We start from the raw sequence: 27,985 nt of genomic DNA, 5'->3' as shown, positions 1-27,985 counted from the left end.
CCACACAATGCAGCATAAATAAATTGGTTTCCCATAATAATTCACTAAAAAGAAGAGCACTCTGTATTTGACATAAAAAAGGATCACCATTCACCAAAGTTTCTATTCTCGCAGCACTGCATCTACTAATAAAGAGCATGTACAAATCGGATTTATCAGAAGCCTGTTTGCATAATCTTCCATTGCTGAGATGATCTCGGGAGATCCATAGAAAACAAGGCATACCACCATGGCAACAGGCGCAGCAAAATAATAGTATGTGTTGGTTTATCTGGCGCTTTTCCACAAGTTACTGTTCCCACTCATCATTGTAGTTCATAGACTCATACCTCAATCCAGTGTTGCTCCTTTTAAAAACCTGTTACACCAGAGAAACTGCATATAAATTTATGAAAGTTACATCAACAACACACCATTTTTCAGAAACAAGAAACTCAACTCTAAAACAAATATCAACTTATACCCTATTGACAGTTATATCAGGGGCAAAAAAGGCACAGCACATGACTCATACTATTCCAGACATGGTATACTGTAACAGCAAACACAGCAAAAATAATATTCTTCCTTCAACTTGTAAGTGAACCTCATTCCCCATCTATTCCATGAAGTATGATCTCTTCATTATGCCAAAGCATAACCAGCTGCAATAGCGTAACCTTTAGTTGACTCTACATTATCGATCTCTTAATTGTTTGTTCATAAAAGGGGTTCTTTGTGGTTTTGGGAAATTTGAGTGTCCAGACATTTTAAAGCTCAGAGGCAAAAGTAAGGTTTATTCCTGTTACTCATATTCAGATACATTCAACAGAGAAATATAGGAACTTAGAAGAGAGAGAGAGAGAGAGAGAGAACTAGAACAAGAAAAAACACAAAAATGAAATCATAAGGGAATGTATCAAAATGAGGAAGGAGGCAATGAAGACAGAATAGGCTTCCAAAATATACTTGTGAAGAACACATCGATTTCTTGATTCTAAAACGATTGTACAAGTTACCATTAACAGCAAAATTTAACAACTGGTATTGACTATGAGTCTTCAAGCGGTAATCAATGAATATAAGATGACATCACTGGACAAGATAGTGATAGACTACTCTGGTACTTGCTATTAGATTCGTATTTAAGTGCACTTTCCTAACATGAAATTTACAGAATTTATAAAGTAAAGATATTTAGCTATACGTAAATGCAACTAATAAGATCTGATCTAATCTTTATTTTAATAAGCAACATATTTGCTTTACTAAGCTAAACGATACATAGACTAAGTATACAACACTTTAAGAGGATGTTACACACTATCCACAAACAAAGTAACTAACCTGAATGAATTGTAACAACACAAGTAGGATGGCTACTGGCCTACCACTACTACAGGAGAATTGAGAAGTATTCACAGTACTTTTTCTTGACTAAGAAGGAAGTTTTAAACTGCTGAAGTGGATAATTCAGGACAGACCAGATCTTAAATGAAGGCATTTTCCAGGCTAAAAGAGGAAGTAACTCATTGTTTCCTTTCAATTGGGGAATATGGATGTGCATCAGCCAAAATATGCTATGGCTAAAGTCAACTTCTGGCCAAACTAGCTTATTATATGCCCACGACATATATTATTCTTTTCACTCCAATCATGGCTAAAGCTTAATGATTGTGCAGACTTTCATGATGATGATAGGTAAGTACTCCATAGAGCTTAACCCAGCCATTCACATAATTGATAGACATGCACCTATTCATGTGTTGATTAAAAATTAATTATTCAAATATCCACTCCTACTGTCAGAGGCTGCTATGGAATTCTACACTTCCTTGTGGCAATAAAGGTGAATGTGTATCTCAGACATCTACATCTACAATCATCTTGGCCCAATTCTCACTAATATCTAGAACCCACCCAAATTTTCACTCACCTCTCATGCGCATTTTTCTAAATATACAAGAAAATAAAACTCAGATTCAGGAATTAAAATTTTCAACACCGACTACCAATCCATCATCAATACTAACACAAAAAAATTCTCAGACATATTCCACAAACTTACTAAACGAAATATTCTACTCAGGCCCATATTCTAGACTGGAATTATATGCATAGAATCATGCCAGACACATTATCAGATTAATTGGCATCAATATTCCTATCATTAATTTCAATGTAGTGTTTGATCTGAAATGTTGAACCAGGAAAGAAAGAATGGCAAGTGAAATTATGACCCTCACTGCAAGATAGTTGTTTCTTTGTTTATTCACAAAGCCAACAAACATTACTCTTGCAACTTCCCATAAGCTGATAATTAAGCATTACGTACATACGAAACTATTGTAACATGACTAACATCCAATAATCCATATTGTGGGATATAGCTAATCAACCATCCAAATTTGACAATCGCAAAAATATAAAACAAGTAGCAAACAACCCATCTTTTAATACACATTACTATTACCTGTCATCGTTCAGTATCAGCCATCTATCCTGCTTTCTCTTTTAAGTGAGTGAGGTCGAAGTCGCACCCTTCGTATCCTTTGTGCAATACCAAGCTCTCCACATAATTCATCAGATTTACACATTGGAAAAATTTCATTTGTTGTACTTGATGACTCGTAATGTTATAAAACATCAGTTCGTTAAAGTTATGTATCAACAATGTAGCGGAATTTTTGATGTACATAGTCTGCATCTTATAAGCTGTCTTCTCGGTTGGGGCCCTCAAAGCACCAGGGAAAGATGGCTTCCATGCCTTATTCTTCCAACACTTCTGGGATGAGATAAAAGATGGCTGCTCCCACCTTCTGTCCTCCATCTTCACATCCAAAGTAGTCCCTCCCTCTATTAATAAGACGATCATATGCTTGATCCCAAAGATTGATAATCCTACTAAAATCACCAGCTTCAGACCCATTAATCTGGTTAATTCTTGTTACAAATTTCTATAAGATTCTTGTAAACAGAATAAGACCAAGACTTGATTCGATTATCTCCCCCAATCAAAACAGTTTTTTGCCAGGGAGGGGCACTGATATTAACTTTATCATTGCATCTGAAATAATCCACTCCATGGAAAAAAAGAAAATGGAAGAAAGGGATTGTTTGCCTTGAAAATAGACTTGGAAAAAGCCTACAATAGAATAGAGTGGACGTTCATTCGCCACTGCCTCCTCTATTTTAACTTTGACCAAGAATCTGTTAACCTTATCATAAGCTGTGTCTCATCAGTCTCTTCTTCCATTCTCATTAATGGAAATAATGGAAAGCTTTCTGATTCCTTCACTCCTTCCCGAGGCTTGAGACAAGGTGACCCTTTGTCACCATATTTGTTTATAATCTGCATGGAATATTTATTCAGAATGATTCATAAACAGTGTGAGGATAAGCATTGGGGCCCATTCAGATTCGGGGGGGGGGGGGGGGACTTTCATATCTCATCTCCTCTTTGCAGACGATGTCCTTCTCTTTGGCCAAACCAACCACAAAACCCTGCTCTCCCTCTCCAACACTCTTACCAACTTCTTTAACATGTCGGGCCAGAAATTGAATGAACAAAAAAGCTCCATCTTGTTTTCAAAAAACACACCCCAGTCAATGATTGATGAATTCGAGCATGAACTTAATATAACTACTACCCCTGACCTTGGCAAGTATCTGGGGTTTCCTTTGTCAAATAAAAAACATACCAAAAGAAACCTCCAATTCCTCATTGATCGAGTTGGAAGTAGACTTGCATCATGGAAAGCTAAACTGCTAACCAAGGCAGGAAAAGCTATTTTAATACAATCTACTCTCCAATCGTTCCCTAGATACTATATGCAAGTGCTTCCTTTCCCACAGTTTCTATGTAAAAAATTAGACTCTATTTGTTCTAATTTCTTTTGGGGAAACTCAGGTTAGGGAAGACAAATGAGCTGGATTTCTTGGGCTAACATTTGTCGGCCTAAAGCTGAAGGGGGGCTTGGTTTTACCAAGCATGACCACATCAACACTATCTCCCTAACTAAACTTTGCTGGTCATTATATAATAACAAAGGGTGGGCAGCAAAGTTGCTTAGGGAGAAGTATATTGAGAATAAAAGGTATCCTACACCTTTCAACAAAGGTTCCTTTGTTTGGAAGGGCATAAGAAAAGCTTGGAAATTACTCAAGATGAGCTTAATATGGGATGTGGGAGATGGGAAGACTATCAATATTTGGGAAGATAGATGGCTTTTGAACAAAACCCTCAGAGATCTTCACTGGACCCATCCCTTGTGATAAACTCTCCCTTGACCTTTCTCAATGTCTCTCCCGAATTCAGTCAAAATTGCAGCTTGAGCTTCTCCTCTCCTTCCAAATCAATGACTTTCTCTTTGAGCTTTTGAAATCTGTTTCTCTGACTGATTCCCCGGATAGTGCCTACTCTAGCTAGACTTATAAAGGCAAATTTGATTCTTCAAAAGCAAGAACAGGCCTATTGGAGCTCACCAAAGATAAAAACACATGCTTCAATTGGGGAAAAATATGGAAACTTCAGTCTCACCCTAAGATCAGAATGTTCCTTTGGCAACTTGCTTGGAACAGGATAGCAACAAACCAAAACCTCCATCAAAGATTACCCCATCTTCAACCTTTTTGCCCCTTCTTCCCCACCTATGAGGAGTCAAACCTTCACCTGTTTGTCCAATGCTCCCGAGCAAAAGAATTCTGGGAATTAATCCCTTCCCCAATCCTTTTTAGCTCATCTTCATCTTGGCAGTCCTGGTTTCAACAAAAACCTCAAGCACACAGCAGCTAACTTAAATGCTATCCCTTGGAATACCCTATTTTCATTCATTCTTTGGCATATATGGCTAAGAAGGAACACATGGATCTTTAACAAGAAAATTTCTCCCATTAAACAAGCTGTCCACCAGTGCATTTGGGCTGCTTCTGAGTGCTACTTCTCCAGCTGTAACTCAAAAAGTCTAAAGCCCTCTTCTGCTGCCTGGTCTCCTCCCACCTTTCCCTATCTAAAAATAAACTGTGATGCATCCTTCATTCAGGCTACCAAAGAAGTTGGTGTGGGTGCTATTTGCAGAAACCACTTAGGAGAGTGGATTGAGGGATTCACTTGGAGAAGCTATTGCTCTTCCAGTCATGAAGCTGAACTCAAAGCATTACATTTGAGTATGCTCTGGGCCAAGCAGAAAGGCTGGGAAAAAGTTATTCTCTACTATGATTCAAAGAGGGTAGTAGCTGATATAACCACTGATCTAACTCTAGCTAATGTGCCTAATTTAATTAAAAACTACAGGGACCTGCTAAGGGAGCTCCATCATCTGGAATTGCGCTTTGAGGAGCGAACATGTAATGTAGTAGTGGACTTAGTTGCGAAAGATGCAAGATGTAACTCGGAGGCTATGCACCAAACTTGTCTTTTGTATCATCTCCCTCCCGCTTGTAGTGTAGCTTTTGAAAGTGAGCGTTGCTCAGAACTTGTAAACCATAACTTTTATTTTGCTGGTGATGTCCCAGCCTCTACTTTTGGTGATGTAACTAACACTACTATTCACGGTTAATTTATGCATCTTTCCTTCAAAAAAAAAAAAATAGTCTGCATCTTATGACCTACGCAACCATCAAAGAATTCATAGGCATCTAATTTAGTATCTCCTGAAGAAAATTGTGTCCAGAGCTCGATTCCAGCATTCTTTTCCATTACCCATACACAAGCTCTTACACGAGAAATACCCATAAGTGCTAATGACCCAAAAGTGCTAATGACCCCCCTAGGAGGAAATTAAACCTGAGCATATCTTCCTCAATATCTGGCATCTTCACATAACTAATCGGCATCTAAGTTAAAAGAAAGAAGATGACCATATTCTCCAGAAAACCTAATATAAGGTCTCCAGTACAAAGCCCCTTGGCAGAAAACAGCCACGTATTGGGACCGAATTAATTCAAACCAACACTTGGGAACATTTATCCTGTTGGGTTTAACTCTCCAACGATGATCACGAAGAGAATAAATTGCAAATGCAACTGACAGCTCGGAAGCTTTATAATCACCAAGCTCAAAAACACTTACTTTATAATCATTAGCAGAAGAATCAAATCCTATATAAAAACGTCTATCATCCTTTAATTTAAATTTAAACGGGCAATGAGGAAGTATCACGGATTTCCTAATAGAAGGTTCCACAACCTCATCTCTCTAGGAATGAAATGGATCGGATCAGAGCAGTGGATCAACAACAACCCATCAATCATATCACTTGCAACAAACAATATCAAATCCATAATCTTGACTAACTGAGCAGTTTTCTAATTGTATCACTGCGACGAATTGTGAAATTGAAATCAAGTTCTGTTTTGGGTTTATATCCAACGGCTAATAAATAAGTATTTGCACGATTATTCTGGAAAATTTTGAGATGCGTAGAAATGAAATCAGGGGAATCAATGAAAGAACACCAAGTTTTACAAACACACCTGAATCGTAAAAGGGTTTGGACCGAATACCTAAGCAAGACCTCCCTCCATAAATCAGGGGTTAAATACCTCATTTTGAGCGATTTGCAGAATGGAGGATCACTGTACGAGGAAGAAGACGGGCAATTGTGCGTTTTGCAGAATGAGAGGGTTACTGAATATAGTGATGGAAGAAGAATCGTAGAGAGTATGGTAATAATGGTGGAAATTGGGGTGTTTGGATAAGCAAAAAACTGGGAATTTACAATTGGGATTTCGGGTGTTTAGGGTGGTTTCGGGCTGGTGGTTTAGGGTTAGAGGTGCCGATTTTTGGGTGGGGGAAGAGGAGGGGGGTCGATTCCGGTGGGGGAATGGGGAGGGGGGTCGATTCCGGTGGGGCGAATGGGGAGAGGGGGTGGTTTCCGGTTCGGAGTGGGGGTCGGGGTAGCAAGAAGGGGAAAAGGGAGGGGGGGTGGCTGCGTTGGTGGGGGAAAGGGATTGGGGTGGGGTCGCCGGCGTTGGCCGAAGCTTTGGGCGCCGGCCGCCAGCAGGGGAGGCTGGCTGACGGGAGGGGGCTGGGCAGTTGAGGGTGACTGGGTTTTTTTATTTTTATTTTTTATTTTTTGCATAAACTTAACTAACTTAAATTATGTGATTTTAGGTGGTAGCAAAATAAAATAAAATTTTAGATGGGTAGCAAAAGTAAAATAGGGGTGTTTTAGTGGTGGCAAAAGTGAAAATTTCCTAATATATAAGTGAAAAAAAGTCCAACGTCCCATGTATAACAAAAACAAAGATAACAAAATTATGTTTCTCTTAGAAAAAGAATTATTATAACAAAAACAAAGATAAACGGCTCACAAAAAACAACATTGAAGTTTCACTACTAAAAAGTAAAAACCAATGGAAATCCCTCTAAAATTTCACACTACAAGAAAATAGCTTTTTACCGATAGCTATGCACCGACTGTCAAATAAAACCGTCGGTGTTTTTGGAAATACCGACAGTTTTAGTGGCTGTCGGAAAATACCGACAGTTTCTATAGCTGTCGGTGATACCGACGGCTTGAAACAGTCGGTATGTCTTTTATTACCGACAGTTTAAAAAACACCGACAGTTTTGAAAGCTGTTGGTATCACCGACGGCTTATAACAGTCGGTGTGAAATTAAACACCGACGGTTTTAATATCACCGACGGCTTAAAACCGTCGGTGAAGTCCATTTAAAAAAATATTCGCCTAACCCTATTTCCTAAAGCCCATACATGAGCCCATTACCCCTAACCCTTACCCTACAGCCGCCGATTCTCTTCTTTCTCTATTCTCTTCCTACATTCTCCTTTCTCTCTCATCTCTATTCTCTCTCCTCTTGATTCTCTCTGTCCTCCTCTCTTCTTTCTCTCTCCCTTCCTCTCTCCCCTCATCTCTCCCTAATCACTACAACCACCGCCCCCCCTTCTTTCTCTCCTCTCGGTTTTCTCTCTCCTTCTCCCTTCTTTCTCTCTCCCTTCCCCTCTCTTGCGTCCTCTTTGAGCAACACCGACCTCGCGTCCTCGTCGACCACAGTCGCAAGGCCACCATCGACCTCCATCGTCGCAAGAAACCTCCACCGCCACCGTGGAAATAGCATGGGCATGTCAAGGTTTTTCAATTATTATTTAATTTTAATTTAGGGTTAGAATATAGATCTAGTTATTTTTGTTTTTAATTCAAATTTATGAATATAATTAATTTGTTCATATAATTGTAATTTCCGTTAATAATTTCTGAGATAATTGTATAATTGTGAATCCTCGAATTTTTGGGCATTCTTCATGTATAATTTTAGTTTATAATTTTTGTTGTATTTATTACTACATAGAATTGATTTCTATTTGTCATTTTTGAGATAATTACTTAATTGTGTTATTTTTTGTTTTTTTTTTTGTTAATTTATGATTTTTTTAGTAGTGTGGAGGTGTAGGTGATTTGTGTTAATTTTTGTTTTTTTTTTTTTAATTTTGGACGGTTTTTGGATGTTGTGGGTGGGTTATGGGTGGGCTGTGGTGGGTGTGGGTGGGTTTTTTTTTTTTTTTGTAATTTTGGACGATTTTTGGTGGTGTGGGTGGGTCATGGGTGGGCTGTGGTGGGGGCAGTGGGTGTGGGTGGGTTTTCCGTGGTGGTGTGAGTGGGTGCTGGTGGGTTGTGATGGGGGCAGTAAGGGTAGGTTTGGGTCATGGGTGGGAGTGGGTAGGTTTTTTTATTTTTTTTTTATTTTTTTCTAAGGGTTCACCGACAGCTTTTGGCAGTCGGTGGTTACAAAATACCGACAGTTAGAAGCTGTCGGTTCTCAAACATTCACCGACCGCCTTAAAAACTGTCGGTGAATCACGCACCGACAGCCAAAACCGTCGGTGATATGTGAGTCACCGACGAACAACGTAACGTCAGCCACTCACCGACAGTTGGCCGTCGGTGTGACTATTACCGACGGTTTTTACGATTTCACCGACTGTTTTTGACCATCGGTAAAACGTGATTTTCTTGTAGTGTCAACAATGGAGGCTAAGTGTATTTGAGTGGGGATTACGATAACCAACAAAAAAAAAAAAAAAAAAACAATATTAAAATGTGATAATTTGTCAAATTTTTTTTTAAGTACTTGCAACAATTTGACTAGCTATAATGTTTTATATCTAAGCAAAAATATAGTGATGTGATATCTTGTTATATCCATCTCAATTTATACTATTTTAGTTATATTTTATAATTTTAAAATAATACATCGCCAATCTTGAAAAGAGAAATGTTGTATAAATATAAAAATAGAGAAAGTATATAACACTAAAAAATTATGATTACAATGAATCAAAAATTAAATAAACCTGTTTCAAAAAAAAAAAAAAAAAAAAATCCTAAACAAAGTCAATTTAAATATTGACTTAAATACTAGACATTATGTAGCCTGATAGCCTTTCTCAAAAAAAAAAAAAAAAATGTAGCCTGATGGCCATGAGCTAACGACCCGACCTCATCAAACCCGACAACCCAATACCAATAAAAAAAAACCAAGGGATGAGGAAGTAACACAATATACAAGACGACTTGCCAATTTTTTAAAAAAAATAGAAATCCCATTAAAAAATACGAGAAAATACTTCGTACGAATTAGAAAACCCCAAATGCAAAACCCCATCAACTAACAGTCCGTCTTCTTCCTCTTTACATTGATCCTCCAATCTGCAAATCGCTCAAAATGAGGGGTCAGAAAAGGCAAACACCATTGCAAGAACACCACTATTTAACCCCAGATTTATGGAGGGAGGTCTTGGCCAGGTCGCCGGTGAAAACCCTTTTGCAATTCAGGTGTGTTTGTAAAACCTGGTGTTCTTTAATTGATTCTCCTGATTTCATTTCTATGCATCTCAAATTTTACAAGACTCCTCGAATTTTAGCTGTTGAACCTATACCCAAAACATTTTCTGATTTCAAATTTATAATTCGTCGGAGTGATTCAATTAGAAAAATTGCTCAACTTGATACGAATTTAGAATCCCGAATGAATTTTGAAAGTGTTATGGTTGATGGGTTGATGTTAATTGGGCGATTTACTTTCCATGATTCGGATTCGAAAGAGTTGAGGTTGTGGAACCCTTCTATTAGGAAAACCATGTTACTTCCCCATTGCCCTCTTAAATGTATTAAGTTTAGTAATGTTGGATATTATCTAGGATTTGCACCTTTGAGTAAGGATTATAAAGTGGTTGCTTTGGAGGCAGTGGAGCTTGGTGATGCTGAAGCTTCGGAGTTGTCGATTGAGATTGCAATTTATTCGCTTAGTGGCCGTGTTTGGAGGGTTAAACCCGACTGGAGAAATGTTCCAAGGTGGTGTTTTAGTTTAATGAGGTTGAGGAATGGGGCTGTTTTCTCCCAAGGGGCATTGTACTGGAGACCTTATTATGGATTCCCGGGGAAAGATACTCATCTTCTTTCTTTTGACTTAGATACCGAGGAATTTAGTTTTCTGAAGATGCCGGATTTTGGGGAGGAAATGCGCAAGTTTCTTTTTCTCTTTGGTGGGTCATTAGCAGTTTTTGGTATTTCTCGCGTAAGAGCTTGTGTATGGGTGATTGAAAAGAATCACGGAAAGGAGCCATGGTGCCAATTTTCTTCTGGAGATTCTAATTTGGATGCCTATAGATTCTTTGATTGTTGCTCAATGCACAATTTGCACATGTTGTATGTTGAAAATACTGGTACATTGTTGATACATGACTTTAACAAACTGATGTCTTATGACATAACGAGTCATCAAGTACAACAAAGGAAATACTTTCGTTGTTCATATCTGGATACTTATGTGGAGAGCTTGGTGTTGCACAAAGGATGTGAAGGCACAACTTTGACCTCACTCGCATAAAAAGGACTACAACATAAACTGGTAGATGCCGAATGATGACAGGTAATAGTAATGCATTTTATCTACGGGCTGTTTGTTGTTTGTTTTTAAAGCTTCGTCAAGGTCATATTATTGGATGTTCTTTGTCTTACTGTTTGGCTAGCTATATCCCACAACACATTTGTTACAAAAGCTTTATAATAATGTTTGTTTTTGGACTGTTTCTCAGTTCTGTCTGCCAATTTTTATTTCTAAGCTCAATTTTGCTAATTACTCTGTAACACTACCTTGGAAACTAAGTTAATAAAGAATGTTTGGAACAATTTTGCCCAATAATCTGATACTGTGTCTTCAATAATTAACTGAGCAATACTTTTGTAGGATAGACAATGGGACAGAGTAAACATTTGTAGGATAGACAATGGGGCAGAGTAAGATGTCTTATAATTTACTTCAGTAAGCCTGTGAATCAGCTTTTGAGAGTCTCTCTTATGTTACTTAGTATTGATGGTGGACTTGTGGTTGATATGTACAATGTTAATGCCTGAATGTAAGTACTGTTTTAGCATAGAAATTGAAACATGCATATAAGTGGCTTGGTGGGTTCTTGATATTAGTAAGAATTGGGCAAAGATGATTATGTAGAACTTTGAGTACACTTTGAAATACAGTAAGGTGCTTGTTTGCCAATCATGTGGATGGCTGAGTTGTGCTCTACTTTAGTCACCATCATTAAAGTCTGTAAGAAATTATGAATTTGTAACCGCTGTGACTGAACTGCAAATTTATAATAATTCTTGGCACATGAGCATAGACTGGAAAACATTTGTGAGATGATGTTTTAAGTAAAGTTTGAGACAAGATAGCAACCTGTGGAAAAATTAACGCATGTAAAAAGTATATCATGAGAGTTCAATAACTGTGTAAAAAATAGCTATTCAGAAGCACCAGGCATACTCTGCTGTGTCCAGAGTCAATTAGAACCACCCGTACATATAATGTCTAATGTATAACTCAACAGTCATCTGAATAAGTAAATAAATGGGTTCTATCTTTCGGTTGGATGTAAATCTGGTCATCATAATTCAAGTTTCAGTTCCGAGAAAGAAAAATTCTGAGAAACTACAAGTGTAAATTACCACAAATTGTAACCATTTCTATAACTGGAGTTATAGGCCTTATAGCATTGTGAAAGAGGAAGTGAAAAGAAAAAGATTCTGCTCTCATCTACTCATTACCGAGACCCAGATTCCTGGGCTTAATTGGATGAGGTGCCAACAAAAAATGAACCACGTTGTAAAGTATTGAGTTTTCCCTAGTGATATGGAGTCTACTCTGTGTGTAGAAATCAGTCAACAAAAGTGTATGGAAACCAGTGTATCTCACCAATTTTGGAAAATGATTAATTATTTTTTCTCTCAAGTGTAACATTGAGTGTATGTTCCTGTTGTAGAGCTATTGAGTATCCAAAAATGGGTACTTTTCATGAAATGTGGAGTTTAAAACATTAGTTAAAAATCCATTGAATGTTTTTAGACATTATATTTCTCTTTTTCTTTAATGTTAATGTTAACCTTGATTTTTTCATGTAGGATAGTTAAAATTCCATTGAATGTTTTTAGACATTATATCTCTCTTTTTCTTGAATGTTAAAGTTAACCTTGATTTTTCATGTAGGCATAGTGTCTTGCAGGTCTAACTTGTTGGTTTCATGGGTGAAAGGATTTGTTTTCTTCTAATTTATTTATTTTTATACCACATACATATGCAGTTTTGCTGGAGTAATGGGTTAGCAATTACATTAATCAATGAAAACCGAAGATTGTGAAGAGAAATCCCGATAGTTAACTTGAGATTTTGCTGAAAGTGCTCAAGTGTATAGAATACAGAGGCTGTGGCATGAAATCCAAATTCCAAAATCCTAAGTTTGGGTCTTGTATATAAATTATAATGCAGAGGAAAATGCATTGAGTTCACCTATTTTTTTTTATTTGAGTTTATAAAATTTCTTCAAATATGTGGTTGTTAATCTCATTGTCTTGCAAATGTGTTTCATGTTGTATCTTGTTAAAATAAGAGTGAACTTAAAAAAAATTTCGCTAGTTATCATAAATGATAAATATATGGGAGTTTATTTCCAATTTTGCAAACAATTTGTAGTTACTTACCCTTTATGATCACGATAATATATATGTCGATGTTACAACCAGGTGTTAAATAAATAAATTATACCCTCTACATGTTATTTTTGTTGCGCTATGTAGAGGTGTCAATTCGGGTAACTGGTTGGGGTTCAGGTTGGGTCTAGTCGGGGGAGTTATGCTAAATTATTGTGCCTATGCACATCGAATTTTGGATTTGTACTGGTCAGGTCAGTTGTTGATAGCTCTAATCCTGTGCGTATGAGCATGTGGGGATAAATATATAAGTGGATGTAAAACCGGGGTAGGATGGAAATTCTGATTTACTCATACAAATTTTTAAATATATGTCATTCTTTGCTTTAGTCAACACCATTGCTTTGTTAGTTATATTAGGGTAATACGGAGTATGTATACATGTAATGGATACAATAGACTTTTCATTCATTCATGGCTAGAAATACACAATGAAGCAGGTGGCTCTGATGTGGTTTGGACTACAGTAGTAGCAGATCATCTGGAACAAAGATAAGGGGGTAGTTAGTAGTATTACTAGAGTCGAGTTGATATGGAAATTTGTGTTCTGAAATAAACATGTCTGACTGATATTAGCTAACCTGTTAGAGGATCTAAACAACTAGATCTTACTGCTAATCCTGTACAGCATGACCGTAGTAACTAATAACTTAATAAGCATATAGATGTTTATAATTTTGTTAGCGTGATGGTTGCTAGGGGTGGTTGCGGGTTGACATATTCCTTCTTGACTACATGTTGTGGATATTCTTACAAAATGCCTCACTAATGATTTATTTTCCGTCACAAGTGCAATATTTCCATCCGTCATTTCACCCTGTGCAGATTGAGGGGGTGTATCTGGATAATATGTTTATATCTAAAGGACACAACAGACTTTTCATTAATTAGGTAATTTGTATCTTTTATATCTTCTTTGTATATACGGCTCCCGTATCAGGGTTGAGCCATTATTCATTCTGTTGCTTGGGGTTTGGGGTTTGCTTGTTGAGAGTGCGGAGAAGGGAGATTAATATTCAAGGTAGGTTATTGAAGAATATGGGGATATTAAATTTATAAACAAACGTGATTTTACTTTTATTCAACATCATGGACATCTACAAGGATTATGTTAGCTTGGTTTCCTAAACATTGTAATTTTAACTAGTAATATGACATTTAAATCTATAAGGAGAAAGTATAATTGATGAATACGAAGCTATTGTGATTTTCAATTTACTCAATTGCACTACCAAAAGAATATGTAGGATAGGGTCTGTTTTACCGAAATAGAATAAAAAAGGCAGGTTCAAATCTCACTAGCTGCAAAGGTGTGGTTTTATAGACAACCACTCTAAATTGCTACTTCTAATGCTAATTCTCACCACTATAATCTTGCTAAACACTTTACATAATATCAACTATGTTTTGACTTAGTCAAACCATTAACCTTTACATGAAAAGCTATCACGTGTTGGTAGTAGACGGGTTGTCCAAATATTGGCTTTTTGTTATTCTTCTCCAATCTTGGGATATATATCTTATATTGATTCTATGTTGTAGTAGTAGGGTCAATTATTATCAGTTTTGATTCCTTATCATACATGATATTGCAGGGATAGTTGTTGCTGTGTTTGCTTTAATCTCTTCATCAATAATCGTTGCTTTGTACTGCCTTGTTCTTTGCTTATGTTGTTAAGCATATGTGAGTTTACAATATCAAAGCAAACCCACCATGGAACATCCAATTCACTTACCATGAATTTGATCTTAATTTGATGCAGGTTATGTAGGTTTGAGCTTAGCTTCCTTCAGTTCTTTCGTAAAAAGTTCATATTGGGATTTTTCATTTTCTTGGGTTTTCAAGACATCAATACTTTAATGATTACGAAACAATTAAGATTTTTGGCCCCTCCAAATTCTTGATTTTTTGAATTTACCCTTTGATCTATTTTGGGTCATTGTTGTCAAAATCGCGATCTGGATCGTGCGATCCTACGATCCCATTTTAGCCAAATGATTCGGAACGGATGCAGAATCGTAGAGTAAGCAGGATCGCTGTAGGATCGGTCAGGATCGGGTAGGATCGGTCAGGATCGTACAGGATTGGGTGGGATCGGACGATCCTGTTTTTCACTTAAATTATTATTGGATTGTACAAGATCGGTCAGGATCGGACAGAATCGTGCAGGATCGATCAGAATCGAGTAGGATTGTTCAAGATCGTACGATCCTACTTTTTACTTATTAAAATGAGCCTAAAGTAATTAAACTTTTCTCTAAGTTAAGAAAATTACTATCCAACTACTAAAACTATAAATTTTACCATTTTTATGGCTTAAAAAATGTTATCTAGTTATGTAGCAACCTTTTTATTACTCCTTTTATCAATTTTGTAGGATCTTACAATTCTACGATCCGATTTTACCGATTCGATCCTACTCCTCTCACTGATCCAAAGTAGGATCCCGATCCTGACAACCTTGTTTTGGGCTTGAATCTTTCTTACTTTTTTAGACTAGTGTTTTTTGATTTCTTACTTTAATATGAGTATTTTTTCAGTGCCTTGTGTTTTTACCCTTTATTATAAAAAATAAATAAATTAATATGGACTATATATTCTTATTACCTAAGCAAAACCCTTTTTTTTTTTTTTTTTTTTTTTTTTTTTTTTTTTTTTTTTTGTGTTCACTATGTATCAGTGGTTCCCATGAATCCATGATATCTCTGGTTGGCTTCGTACTCCATGAACTTGGTTTTCCCAGGGTTATATTTTAATGTCAATCACTTCTTTATTTTCACTTTTTCTCGAGTGTAGTTGTTTGGCTCATCTTAACATATGAGCAAATTTTAAGCTACGTAGAAGCCATGTTGTATTGAGCCATTGTGGCCAGGGAACCCACATGAAGGAATAGTTTTTTTTTTTTTTTTGGTTGTTGTTGTTGTTGTTGTAAAACTCCAATTAACCCATTTTTGTCAATTTTTAACCTGATTTGTGATAACCTTTTTATATGATATAATTTTAATGTTATAAGGTTATAAAATACTACCTCCGTTTCATATTACTCGTAACAATTACCAAAAATGGATGCTTCACATTACTCACAACAAAGCGATTTCTTTCCATTTTTAGTAAGTTTTTTTGTGTGATTTTACAAAATTACCCTTACCTTTTTTTAAACACCCTAATTAAACTACAGATTTTATCTTTTTAACTTAAACCTTAACATTAATTAACTTAACCATTTCCACCTAAATCATTACCCTTCCATCTAAATTCACCATCACCTTCATTGGCAACCACCACTAGAGCTGTCAATTCGGGTAAACAGGTCGGGTTTGGGTTGGGTTAGTGTGGGTCAGGTCAACTCGGGTCGGGTCAATTCGGGTTAATGTCGTAACCTATGTGGGTCGGGTTCGGGTTGGGTCATGGTTGAGTCGGGTCACGTCGGGTCATACATCTTATCGGGTTTGGGTCGGGTTTAGGTCGGGTTACATTCGGGTCGGTAAATAATAGGTCGGGTTTAATTCGGGTTTTAAAGGGTTAAAACAAGTTAGGGTCATTCTCGGGTTCGAGTCGGGTTCGGTTCAAGTCAATAATTTGCAGGTTATAATCAGGTCGGGTCATTATCGGGTTCGTGGCGGGTTCGGTTCAAGTCAATAATAATTTGCGGGTAATAATTAGGTGGGGTCATTTCCAACTCGGGTCATGTTCGGGTCTCAAATATTGGGTTAATCTGGGTCTCGGGTTGATTTCAGGTCGGGTCATATCAGGTTCGGGTACATAGAGTAGTTTTAGCCTTACGAAGTTACGACTTTACGAGTAACTTAGAATATATTTAGCAGATATTCTCTAATTATTGTATATATCTTTATTTAGCTAGTCAATATCTACAATAATAAAGATGTATACAATAATTAGAGAATATATGCTAAATATATTCTAACACTTAGAAATGAGCAAATAGCTATTATTAGTCTATGTAAGGAGTCGTATGTATTGAACTATTGACTATTGAACTTCTCATAGTAACTCGTTTGCACAAGCACACAACTACACAAATGACACACACAAGATGTCATTAATTTCATATAATATAATCTTATATTCTTATTTGCGTAGCGAACATCATATTTTTAGTAGAAATAATTTAGAAATGAGTACGTAACTATATAACTATATATTGATAAGGTGGTCTAAATTGAACTTAAGGTGATTTGAAATCGGGTCGGGTCAATAGAAGGTTAGATTGAGTTCGAAATGGGTTAAGAACAATACGAGTTGAATTTGGGTCGAGTCAATAACAAGTCGTATTGATTTCGGGTTGGGTTAGTAACAGATCGGGTTGAATTTCGGGTCGGGTTAATAACAGGTCGGGTTGAATTCGAGTCGGGTTAGTAACAGGTCGGGTTAAATTCGGGTTTTGACGGGTTAAAACGGGTTTGGGTCAATCTCGGTTTAGGTCAATAATTTACGGGTTATATTCAGGTTGGGTCATTTTCGGGTCAGTTCATGTTCGGGTTCGGGTCTCAATTACTCGGTTTAACTCGGGTCTAGGGTTGGTTTCAAGTCGGGTCATATCGGGTTTGAGTCACCATTTTTTCGGGTTCAAACGGGTCAGTTAATAACCGGATTCGGGTAAATTTTTCGGGTCGGGTCAGCTTTTGACAGCTCTAACCACCACCACCGCCACCGACCTCCACTCTATCTTCAACTACCCAAAAATTTCACTCTCTTTGTTCATCTCCCCTCAATTCGACTACCACCACCTACCACCAACCACCGTTTTCTCTCTATTTCCTTTTCTTGTTGTTTCGACATTGTCGTTGAAGCTCAAATTTGAAGGTTTTATGGTCAAATTTAACCATGAAAACTTTAGATCTAGAGTTTTGATGGTTAAACTTGACCAATTAAAGCTTTAATTGATGATAGAGAAGGGTTTGTGGGTTCGTGGTTGGTGGGTTCTTGGGTTGGTGGTTGGTGGTTGGTAGGTTCGCGGTTGGTGGTTTGTGGATTCAGATCGTGGTTTGCTGCGGCTCGTGGGTTTGGTGGGTTGCTGCGGCTCGTGGATTCGGTGGGTTGCTTGTTGGTTCGTGGGTGCGGTGGGTTGCTTGTGGGTTCGTGGGTGCGGTGGGTTCGATTCGATGCTGGGTAGTGGGTGGTGCTAGGTTCGTCGGTCGTGTTGGGTTCGTGGGTGGTGCTGGGTTCGTTGGGTTCGGTGTTGGGTGGTGGTGGTGGTGGGTGGTTCGGTGCTACTGGGTGGTGGTGGTGGTGGGTGGTTTCAGTCCTTCTAGGTGGTGTCGGTGGTGGTCAGGTGGTGGGTTATGAAATTTCATTTTGGTTGAATTTTTTTTTTTTTTTTTTTTTTTTTGGTTGGATTAATAATGAAGCATATGCTCTTATTTTTCAATAATCATGTTTAAGATCTTTTGACTTGGGAACCGCAAAAGTGTCCTTTGTTGCGAGTAACCTGAAACGGAGGTGGTAATAAGTTTCCTATCTAAGGATAATACGTAATATGATTACTTTTGTACAATTTTTTTTTTTAAAAAAAAAAATAAATAAATAAACTCTAAAACCAATCTATATAAACTTCGTTTTCGACCAATTCAAAACTTATAAGATAACCAAATCTCTAATTAATTTTCCAGTTGAAGGTTAAACGGTCTTTATTATTTTACCAAGTACATACCAACCTCTGACTTTCGGCAGTCAAGTCTCCTTCCATCTTAACAATTTTACTTTGAAAAAAAAAAAAAAAAAACCAAGATGAATTTTGCAGATGACAAGCATTTACCAATGGAGTTATGGACGGTTGGGTGATTCTAAAATTTAAGGCGTTCCTTCTATGATTACGAAAATTAAAAAAAAAAAAAAAAAAAAAAAAAAAAAAAAAAAACGACAAAAATTCAGAGCATTCACCGACTCCGTATGCTCCGACGACCTTTCCAGTGGCGTCGTTGCTTCCTTAAACTCGTCCATTCACCGTTTGCGCTAATTGGTGAAGAGTAAAGCAATTTAAAAAAAAAAAATATATGACGTGGTGGTTGTTCGTAGGTGATGGTTGTTTGGTGGTTGGCGGGGTAACAAGTTAGAGAGTGGTTAAAGAAAGTGAAATAGGGTACATTTTATATGGGGGCATGTTTGTAAAGTCATGTTAAAATACGGGCGTTACCCGGTAAATACCGGACGTGGTTTAGCAATTCACTTTATAATATATTTGCCGATTTTGTACTCAAATTTTTATGCATATTTTACATAAATAAAGCTTGATATATATTGCTATATTTTTTTATATTATTTATGATTAAGATAACAATAAATAAAGTTTTAGTAATAACCGTGCATGACACGGGTCCTAAGTTAGTTTATCATATAAACATTACTTTCACGAATATATCACCAGTTCACCACATGTCATTCTCGTTAACTTCGTTATGTTGGGTTATTCTCCCCAAATCACAGACTCACAGTTAAGTTAAGTTAAGTAATATTATTGTTGCTAGTAATAATATTAATGTTGTAAGAAAGAAGAAGAAAATGAAAAAAAAGAAGGTGAATGCATTTGGACGGTTGGGAGATGTAGGTTTGTGGACTTTATGTCCAAGTTGTAAGAAGTCTTCAATGAGAAGGAAGACTTGAAGATGTACTTGTCACTTGTCAGCCTTTGTCTATGTAGAGTAGGCAATAGGTATTGACTTTTGGAGGCTTGCAATTATGGCATGTGGTAGAAAGCTTATGTAAGAAGCTTTGCATATATATATGTGTAGGGGTGAGTAAAAATTTCGGGTACTCGGAATTGGAACCGGAACCGGTTAGGAACCGGCAGGTCCGAAACCAGAATTGGACCCAGTGGTTCTAATTCCGGGTAATAAATTAAGGATCCGGTTGCAATCGGTTCCAATTCCAATTCTCAATTTTTTGGAACCGGAATCGGTTGGGTACTCGGTTACCCAACATATATTTAACTAAATATATTTTAAAAAAAACAAAAATATGTTGAATGTGTCTAGTTAATAAAATTAAAAAAAAATATTAATGTCTAACATAAATAAAATAGCTTAATGCATAAAAAAATATAAATATTAAACGCTAAAAATGAAAATAAACCAAAAAATATTATGATTTGTATTATATTTTAACAAGTATGTATATAAGTGGGTACCCGGAATCGAAACCGGTACCCGGTGGAACTAATTCCAATTCCTAAATTTTAGGACCCGGTTGTACCGGTTCCAATTCCGGTTCCGAATTTTAGCCGGTCCCAACCAATTTCGGGTCCGGATCCTAAAATTTTGAACGGGTATCCGGTTTGCTCACCCCTATATATGTGGTGTGCCGTGTGTGTTGGTGTGTGTGTGAAATAGCCACACCACCTTGAAGAAGAGTAAGGCTAGCAAAATGTAGTTTGCTAGCAAGAAGAAGGGTGTGTGTGAGACGGCACACACCGTGAGGAAGTGGAGCTAGCAAGTGAGCTTAGAAGCAGTGTATGCATCTCAATGTGAAGGAGAGCACAATAGCTGTAGTAGTGAGGGAGGAACTATCGAGAGGCAGACACAATATTAGTGAGCTGAGAGGGGTATTTTAGGATTAGTATAAGTACCAATGTGAAGGGTACTTAGTGTAGACTATCTTATAAATACATTGTATCTAATATTGTAATTGTAGTGGTGGTCATTGCATTCCCGAAATTATTGCTAGTAAAGTTGTTTTCGTCTCTGGAGATCGGGACCGTGGTTTTTCCCCTTATTGTTAAGGAGGGGTTTTCCACGTAAAAATCTTGTGTGCTGTTTTCTTGTTGTTCCGTATTTTATTATTCTTCCCGATTATGTGTTTATAGCTGCTCCGTCCCCAACACGTTAGTCATTAAGGGTTAATTGTGTCATGTGGCAGCTTTTAATTGGTTATTATTTAAATTATTTAATTAATTAATCAAAAAAACTTTTTAAATTTTTTAATGAATAAGTTATTGATTCCTTATGGTTGTTGATTCCTTCGATGCTAATTTTCTAGATTTAATGCCAGTTAAGCAATTATACAAAGTGATATTTACATAAGTGTTACTTCGTATTTCATTATGCCAAGTAAAATGAATAAAAGCTAGCTAGCATCCATTAATCTTAAATTTATTATTATTATTATATTTTATTTACTTATAAATTTTGTTGAATACTAACCTTTTAAATTTAATTTTGATCAAATTTATAATTTTATGATAATCCGGAGTATCGCCCGGGCCATTACTAGTTCACATCTAAAAATCCAACAAAAAATCCAAATAACCAAACTTATATATTTGTTGTTTAACCATATCTAAAAACCAAAAGCTACATGAAAAGCCAATTGCCAAACAAGCTCATTATGATATTAATGGTGAATCATTTTTCCAAAATAACAAGGTCGTGTATCTAAATGTCTTCATTCTTTTATGTATGCTCCATTTTTTGGGCATCCATAAAAGAATGACTTTTTTTTTTTTTTTTTTTTTTAAATGGAAAGGTAAACAAGAATTTAGGATAATCTTTTCTCAAGACTATACCCTAACTTATCAGAATAAATAAAAAAAGAAAATTTACTATTTATAAACGAACCGATATCTTGGTGAGCTTGCATAAAATGGCCCAAAGAAGCAACATAGTCTGCTGCTTGTTACATTGGTAGGAATGTGCATATATTTTGTGCACAAAATTATTATTACTGGATTTAAGAGCAACTCAACTATCAAATTAGCTTGTCATATATGCCACATAATAAGCTTTTAAGTTAATTATCTTTCTAGTTAGTTTGAGTCCCAATGACTAGCTATTAACTTAGCTTATTATTTAAAATATTAATTTATTGTCTTCATCTTAAATTCTTAATTACTAATTTACTTTTAACATTTTCTTTTTGGCAAGTTTTTTTTTTCAAGTAAATTAATTGCATTTCTACCTTAAATGATCAAGTAGATAGAGACTATTTAAAATTGCAATCAAGTTCTTAACGATAACCATTGGAGTATGGATCATTATATTTTGTGTATCTACAATAATTGGCAATACTATCAATCTTAAATACAACAATCTTTTAGGAATTCCGAGATACCTTGATTTCAGAGTTGGACATCAGTGATGACAGAGCTAGCAGCTAATTCTGACCAAAGCGTACCGTTCAATTATATCTAACACCTGTTACACCCTCTACTGATGTCCTACATCTAGAATATGATAAGATTATTTATTTTATTCTCATTTAAGCAATTCTTAGAAAAACAACAATAAAATTCACTAGTAAAAATACAAAATTCCTCTGCCTTTTCTTTTTCATACATTGATTATTAGCTTTAATTTTAATTTGACAAAATATTCAGCAAAAAGATCAAAAAATGGAAACCCCAACACTAATCTCCATCTTAATTTCATTACTAAGTATAGTAATTGTAACAAGTATAATCAAAGTGGTGAATTGGGTATGGTTAAGACCCAAGAAACAAGAGAAATGGTTAAGAAATCAGGGTATACCTGGTACTTCTTACAAGCTATTCTTTGGTGATATGAAAGATTACTCCTTCTTGTGTAATCAAGCTTTGAAAAACCCCATGAATGGCTTCTCCAGTGATTACTTTCTGCGTGTCGACCCTCTTCGTCATCATTTAGTTACCAAATTTGGTATGTACTTCCTCTATTTTTTACGAGTATTAGTTTTTCCTATCAAAACATGTTTATATATATATGTACTCACAAGTAATTAGAAATATTTATGTTCAAAGTTGTGCATGATAAACGTACAATTCAAACTGTAACAACTAAAATAATTAGACATTGATCCTATAATTTGATAAATTTTTGAAATGTTGGAGTTTGTTGTAAGTGAGTGAAAGCTCAATGGTAAAACTCCCACCTAGCATGAGGTTCGGAGTTCAATTCTCATTATACCCAACTTTATATATATCTATGATCGAATCTTTTAAGATTGTCTTATGTAGATTGAGTGAAGCTAAGGAAGATTACTTTTGGAAATGAATGATGAGGAAATGATGAATTGGTTGTTGGATTTTAATGTAGGACAGGACTATTTCATTTGGGCTGGTGCAACACCAATGATAAACATCTCGAACCCTGAGTTGATTAGAGAAGCCTTAACAAATATGAAGGATTTTCATAAACCGAGGTTGAACCCAATCGTTGACAAGCTATTCCCGGGGTTTGTCAACTATGAAGGAGATAAATGGGCTACACATCGAAAAATTATAAGCCCTGCCTTTCACATGGAGAAGTTAAAGGTATACTCCCTCCGTATTTAAATAAATGAAACGTTTTTATAATTTCATTTTGATTATTGTTTGTGATTTATACATTCTCCTAATTGCTAGGCAATGATGTTGGTGTTTGTTTTGTTCGAAATTTTGTTGGTGTTTGTTATAGCTTGTGTTGCCTGCATTCTATGATGGTTGTGTGGAGATGATTACTAAATGGGAGAAGATTTTAGATGAAGAGGATTCTAATGAACTAGATGCGTGGCCATATCTTACTACACTTTCGGCTGATGTGATCTCTAGAGCAGCATTTGGTAGTAGCTATGAGGAAGGACAACAAATATTCGAACTTCTCAAGGAGATGACTGTCATTGCTCTTAGTACTCTGCAGTCAGTATACATCCCAGGACTCCGGTATTATTCATATATACTCCGTCCTAATTTTTAACACTAGCACTACCTGTTAAGAAAATTAGTATAATGACAGTCATTTTAAGGATGACTACCATAGAATTTTCATGATTGTGGCCTGCATGCTTCTTATGTGTAGGTACATTCCAACAGCGAGTAATAGGAGGTTGAAGAAAGTCGAAGATCAAATACACACGTTACTAACACGAGTTATTAACAAGAGGAAGCGGGAAATTGAAGCTGGAGATCCACAAAAATTTGACCTATTGGGAACACTCATGGATTCCAATCAAAAAGAGACACAAAATGCTGTTGGCAGTGTCAAGAATCAACAGCTTGGAATGAATCTTAAGGAAGTGATGGACGAATGTAAACTATTCTACTTTGCTGGACAAGAGACTACTTCAGTACTACTAGTTTGGACATTGATTTTATTGAGCAAGCATCAAGATTGGCAAGCACGAGCACGGGAAGAAGTGTTGCAAACATTTGGGTCTAGTGTGCCAGACTTTAAAGGTCTAAGTCATTTGAAGACAGTAAGTCGTTTCTTGGTCATTACAGCATTTTGAGGTTCAAGTAAATATAAAATATAACATTCACTGATATTCATATCTCATGTTTTCATATCGTTAGAATATGTCTTCCCCCTACACGTGACATAGCACATACAAGGTCCTGTTATTACAAACCACATAAACCTGTGTTTTTTTTTGTTTGTTATTTTTTCTTGCATATGTCATAGCACATATATGCTGTTCTGTAACTTAATAATGTTGTTTAATTTCCTTTAGATGAGCATGATTCTGTACGAGGTATTGAGGTTATATCCACCAGCAATCCAACTAAACCGGAGGATTTACAAAGACACAAAACTAGGAAAACTATCGCTTCCTGCAGGGGCAATAGTTACTTTCCCAGTACTTCTTGCTCAGCGAGACAAGAAATCCTGGGGTGATGATGCGGATGACTTCAAGCCAGATCGATTTTCTGAAGGAATTTCTAAGGCAACAGGGGGAAGTAACTCATTCTTTCCCTTTGGTTGGGGACCAAGAAAATGTATTGGGGAAAATTTTGCTATGATTGAAGCTAAAATGGCATTATCAATGATTCTACAACGCTTTTCCTTTGAGCTTTCGCCGAACTATGTTCATGCACCCATGACTGTCATATTTCTACAGCCTCAACATGGTTTTCAAATTATACTACACAAGCTGTGAGAACATACAAGTAGAGTTTAGAGAGTGAATTAGTTTTATTTGAGCGATCAGCGTACATGCCTGTACTGTATGAGCATTATACAGACCGGGGTATGTTGGTCATTTTCTATATAACTTTAAAATTCAATGACATATTTAGTGTATCATTAGAAACATAAATAGTATCATTAAAGTCTTAATGTGCCTATCTGATACCACATTAGTATCATTGAAATTTATCTAGTCCATAAAACTCTATTTGTACTACTAGAAATATAGCATGACTTAATTATATTATAAGAAGGTAATATAATACATTACACTATCTAATGGTACTATTTATCTTTCACCCAAAAAAAAAAAAAAAAAAAAAAAAAAAACTAATGGTACTATTTATTCACTTAATGGTATCTTTACTATCTTATAAAGTTCATATTATTTACAAAAATGACGATGGACCCATGGTATTGGTTTCTTGGTACAACACGAGTATATACCAAACTTAGCGATTTTATTTACTTAGACCAAATATTAAAAATAAATATGCAGTGATACCTAAGGCTTGTTTGACATCGTTTTTTGTTTCAGTTTTCAGTTTTTTTTTTTTTTTTTTTTAAACAAAAAACCTAAATTATCATAATTATCTTAATTTTAATATGTTTGACTAATTTTTGATTTATTATATGACATATAACATATGATTTTGAAAAACAAAAAACCAAAAAATAGGAAACCACAACGATACCAAACGAACCCAATGAGGTTAAATACTTAAATCTTCATCTAAATTATTTGACACTTGGAGTCTGACTCTCTAATATTTGATACTCCCTCCGTGCCCAAATGTTCTTCCCATTTATTATTTTGACACTATTCATAAGGTGAGTACAAATAATTATATACACCCGACTGCATGGTGCACCCAAGAGTATTTTTTGCTCATTTGATGATTAAATGAGCAATAACCATTAAAATGAGCAAACAATACCCTTAGGTGCACCGTTCCCCCGGGTGTACATAACAAACTCTCTAAGGTGAGAGAATCTTCTAAATTACTCTTAATATATAAGACATAACATAGTCATGTCGGGTCTTATTTTATTCGTCGTAATGAATAGTTTATTAATATTCAATCGTTTTATTTTTTACTAATGAGCAACTGATTAATGATATTTATGGTCAAAATTTTACATTGACAAACGTGCACAATCCAAATGGAAAGAACATTTGAGGACAAAGGGAGTATTTTGATTACATTCACGAAATGTTGTCAGATGTCTCTTAATATACACATGTTTCTTTCTTTCTTTAAATAATTTAAGCACGAGGAAGACCGATTAATCATCGGGATAAATAAAAATTGTTTATCACATGGCATTTTGCTAAATAAATCAAAAGTGATCATCACTGTGGGATCCGCTTTTATTGAAAAAGTTATTGATTTATTTACAAAAATGTCATGTGATAAACAATAATTGTGTATCTCGGAGATGAACTTATATTTACCCTTTAAGCACTACCTTGATTTCTAATTGTTTAATTTTTAGACTTGCAAGTTGCAATAATATATTTAAGATTACACATAAGTAAAATATATGAAAATTGATATATTTTGATAATATATACTACACACGTACTTGTATTCGACTCTAATTGGATCGATCACATACACATAATTAAAAAAAAAATTAATAAATAAATTACAATGTGAACGGGAAATGATTTTGACACACCTTTATGTGAGAGCACAGTTTTCTATGCTCTTCTCACATAGGGGTGTGCCAAAATCAATTAAGGGTGTGCCAAAATCAATTTTTAGGAAAATGATTTTGGCACACCAAAATTGATTTTGGCACACCAAAATTGATTTTGGCACACCTCTATGTGAGAGCACAGTTGGTTGGAATGGAGGTAGTGTTGCATTGATTTTAAAATTCCAACCAATGTATACTTTAGCTTTGCCTTTGAGTCTTTGACCATATATAAAATATTAAGGGTAAACAAACAATTGGTTGGAATGCAGGTAGTGTTGCATTGATTTTAAATTTTATACACACACGATGACATGCACGACACAACTCTAAGGTTTTACTATAAGCACTAAGCGTTTACTAAATTGGAGGACAAAACCTCGCTCGTTGATCAAAGTTTTAGATTTTTATATTCAGCTCAAGTAATACACTAGTATTAAGCTTTAATAGTAAAAATAGAAGTAACTTAATTCGATCTGACCCGATCTAAAAAGCATCTGATTCAGATTTTGACTCATATAACCATAATAATGTAACACGATTCAAATTTTATATAGACTCGAACCGACTTAACCTAACTGATTTTGATCTAGTCATCCAAATTAACACTTCTAAAAAGTATACAAAGTTAATTAAGCAAATATTTATTTTATTTTAATTTAATGAGTGATCTGACGTAACGCTATGACATCAACGTAACATAAGTCGTCATGTGAAAGAATCTTTGATTAATAAATAAAATGGCCGTGTTTATGGTGTTGGCTTTAATAACATTGGGTAGTTTTCCTTAAATTAATTTTGAATTCACTTCAGTCAAAGGTTTGCCTATATATATATATATATATTTATATATATATATATATATTTTATTTTTTTCTATTCTATGGTATTTTAGTGACCAAGTTGTCTAGATGTCTTCATAGTATATTATATGCAAATTGTTGCTTTATTTTACTTCCTCCATCTTAAAATACTTGCTCTATTTCTACTTTTTGTACTATTTATTTATCCTACTTTGACTAATATTTGTGATTTATACATAAGAAAAAAATATAGTCTTCTGGATACTTGTTGGAATCGTCTCAATGAATAAATTATTGATTTTCAATTGTTAGAATTTATACTTATTGATAATTAAAGATATTATTAATCAAAGATTAGCATCGGCATACGTGCCCAGGAGAAATGGAGCAAGTATTTAAAAATGGAGGGAGTATATAATAATCACAATACAAATACTATAATACTAAGTATATGTTGAGTCCATGAGCAAACTCACATGTGAGTGAAAGAGTTGTCCCACATGACCACATTGAAAGAGTATAAAAGTGTTGAAAAGTGTATTCCACACTGAAAAAACAAAAAAAATTGTGTCTACTTTATAAGGTTAAGGGGCTCTCCCCTCAGCTCATTGCCATATGATTAT

At 35.6% G+C, this 27,985-nt stretch overlaps 2 protein-coding genes and 1 long non-coding RNA gene across 3 annotated transcripts; 2 read left to right on the top strand and 1 right to left on the bottom strand.

The window, feature by feature from the left end:
* Positions 1-37: 37 nt before the first annotated feature.
* Positions 38-22,591, bottom strand: LOC145583158 (uncharacterized). The gene is made up of 2 exons (XR_014100075.1): positions 22,468-22,591; positions 38-358 (listed from the first exon to the last, which is right to left on the bottom strand). It is a non-coding gene; the product is annotated as an uncharacterized LOC145583158 (long non-coding RNA).
* Positions 9,612-12,934, top strand: LOC145582247 (F-box/kelch-repeat protein At3g23880-like). Its single transcript, XM_081639251.1, has 2 exons — positions 9,612-10,873; positions 12,582-12,934. The coding sequence occupies exon 1, from the start codon at positions 9,668-9,670 to the stop codon at positions 10,829-10,831; it is 1,164 nt and encodes a 387-aa protein (XP_081495377.1). The 5' UTR covers positions 9,612-9,667; the 3' UTR covers positions 10,832-10,873; positions 12,582-12,934.
* Positions 22,266-24,925, top strand: LOC145583157 (cytochrome P450 CYP72A219-like). Its single transcript, XM_081640328.1, has 5 exons — positions 22,266-22,614; positions 23,011-23,228; positions 23,371-23,615; positions 23,752-24,148; positions 24,404-24,925. The coding sequence occupies exons 1-5, from the start codon at positions 22,332-22,334 to the stop codon at positions 24,827-24,829; spliced, it is 1,569 nt and encodes a 522-aa protein (XP_081496454.1). The 5' UTR covers positions 22,266-22,331; the 3' UTR covers positions 24,830-24,925.
* The last annotated feature ends 3,060 nt before the right edge of the window (positions 24,926-27,985 follow it).

This window comes from Chenopodium album, chromosome 15 (genome assembly GCF_948465745.1).
Source record: "Chenopodium album chromosome 15, dcCheAlbu1.1, whole genome shotgun sequence".
In the NCBI taxonomy this organism is placed as follows: domain Eukaryota; kingdom Viridiplantae; phylum Streptophyta; class Magnoliopsida; order Caryophyllales; family Amaranthaceae; genus Chenopodium; species Chenopodium album.
Note: the sequence above shows the minus strand (reverse complement) of the source record. Positions and strands in the feature narration are given on the sequence as shown.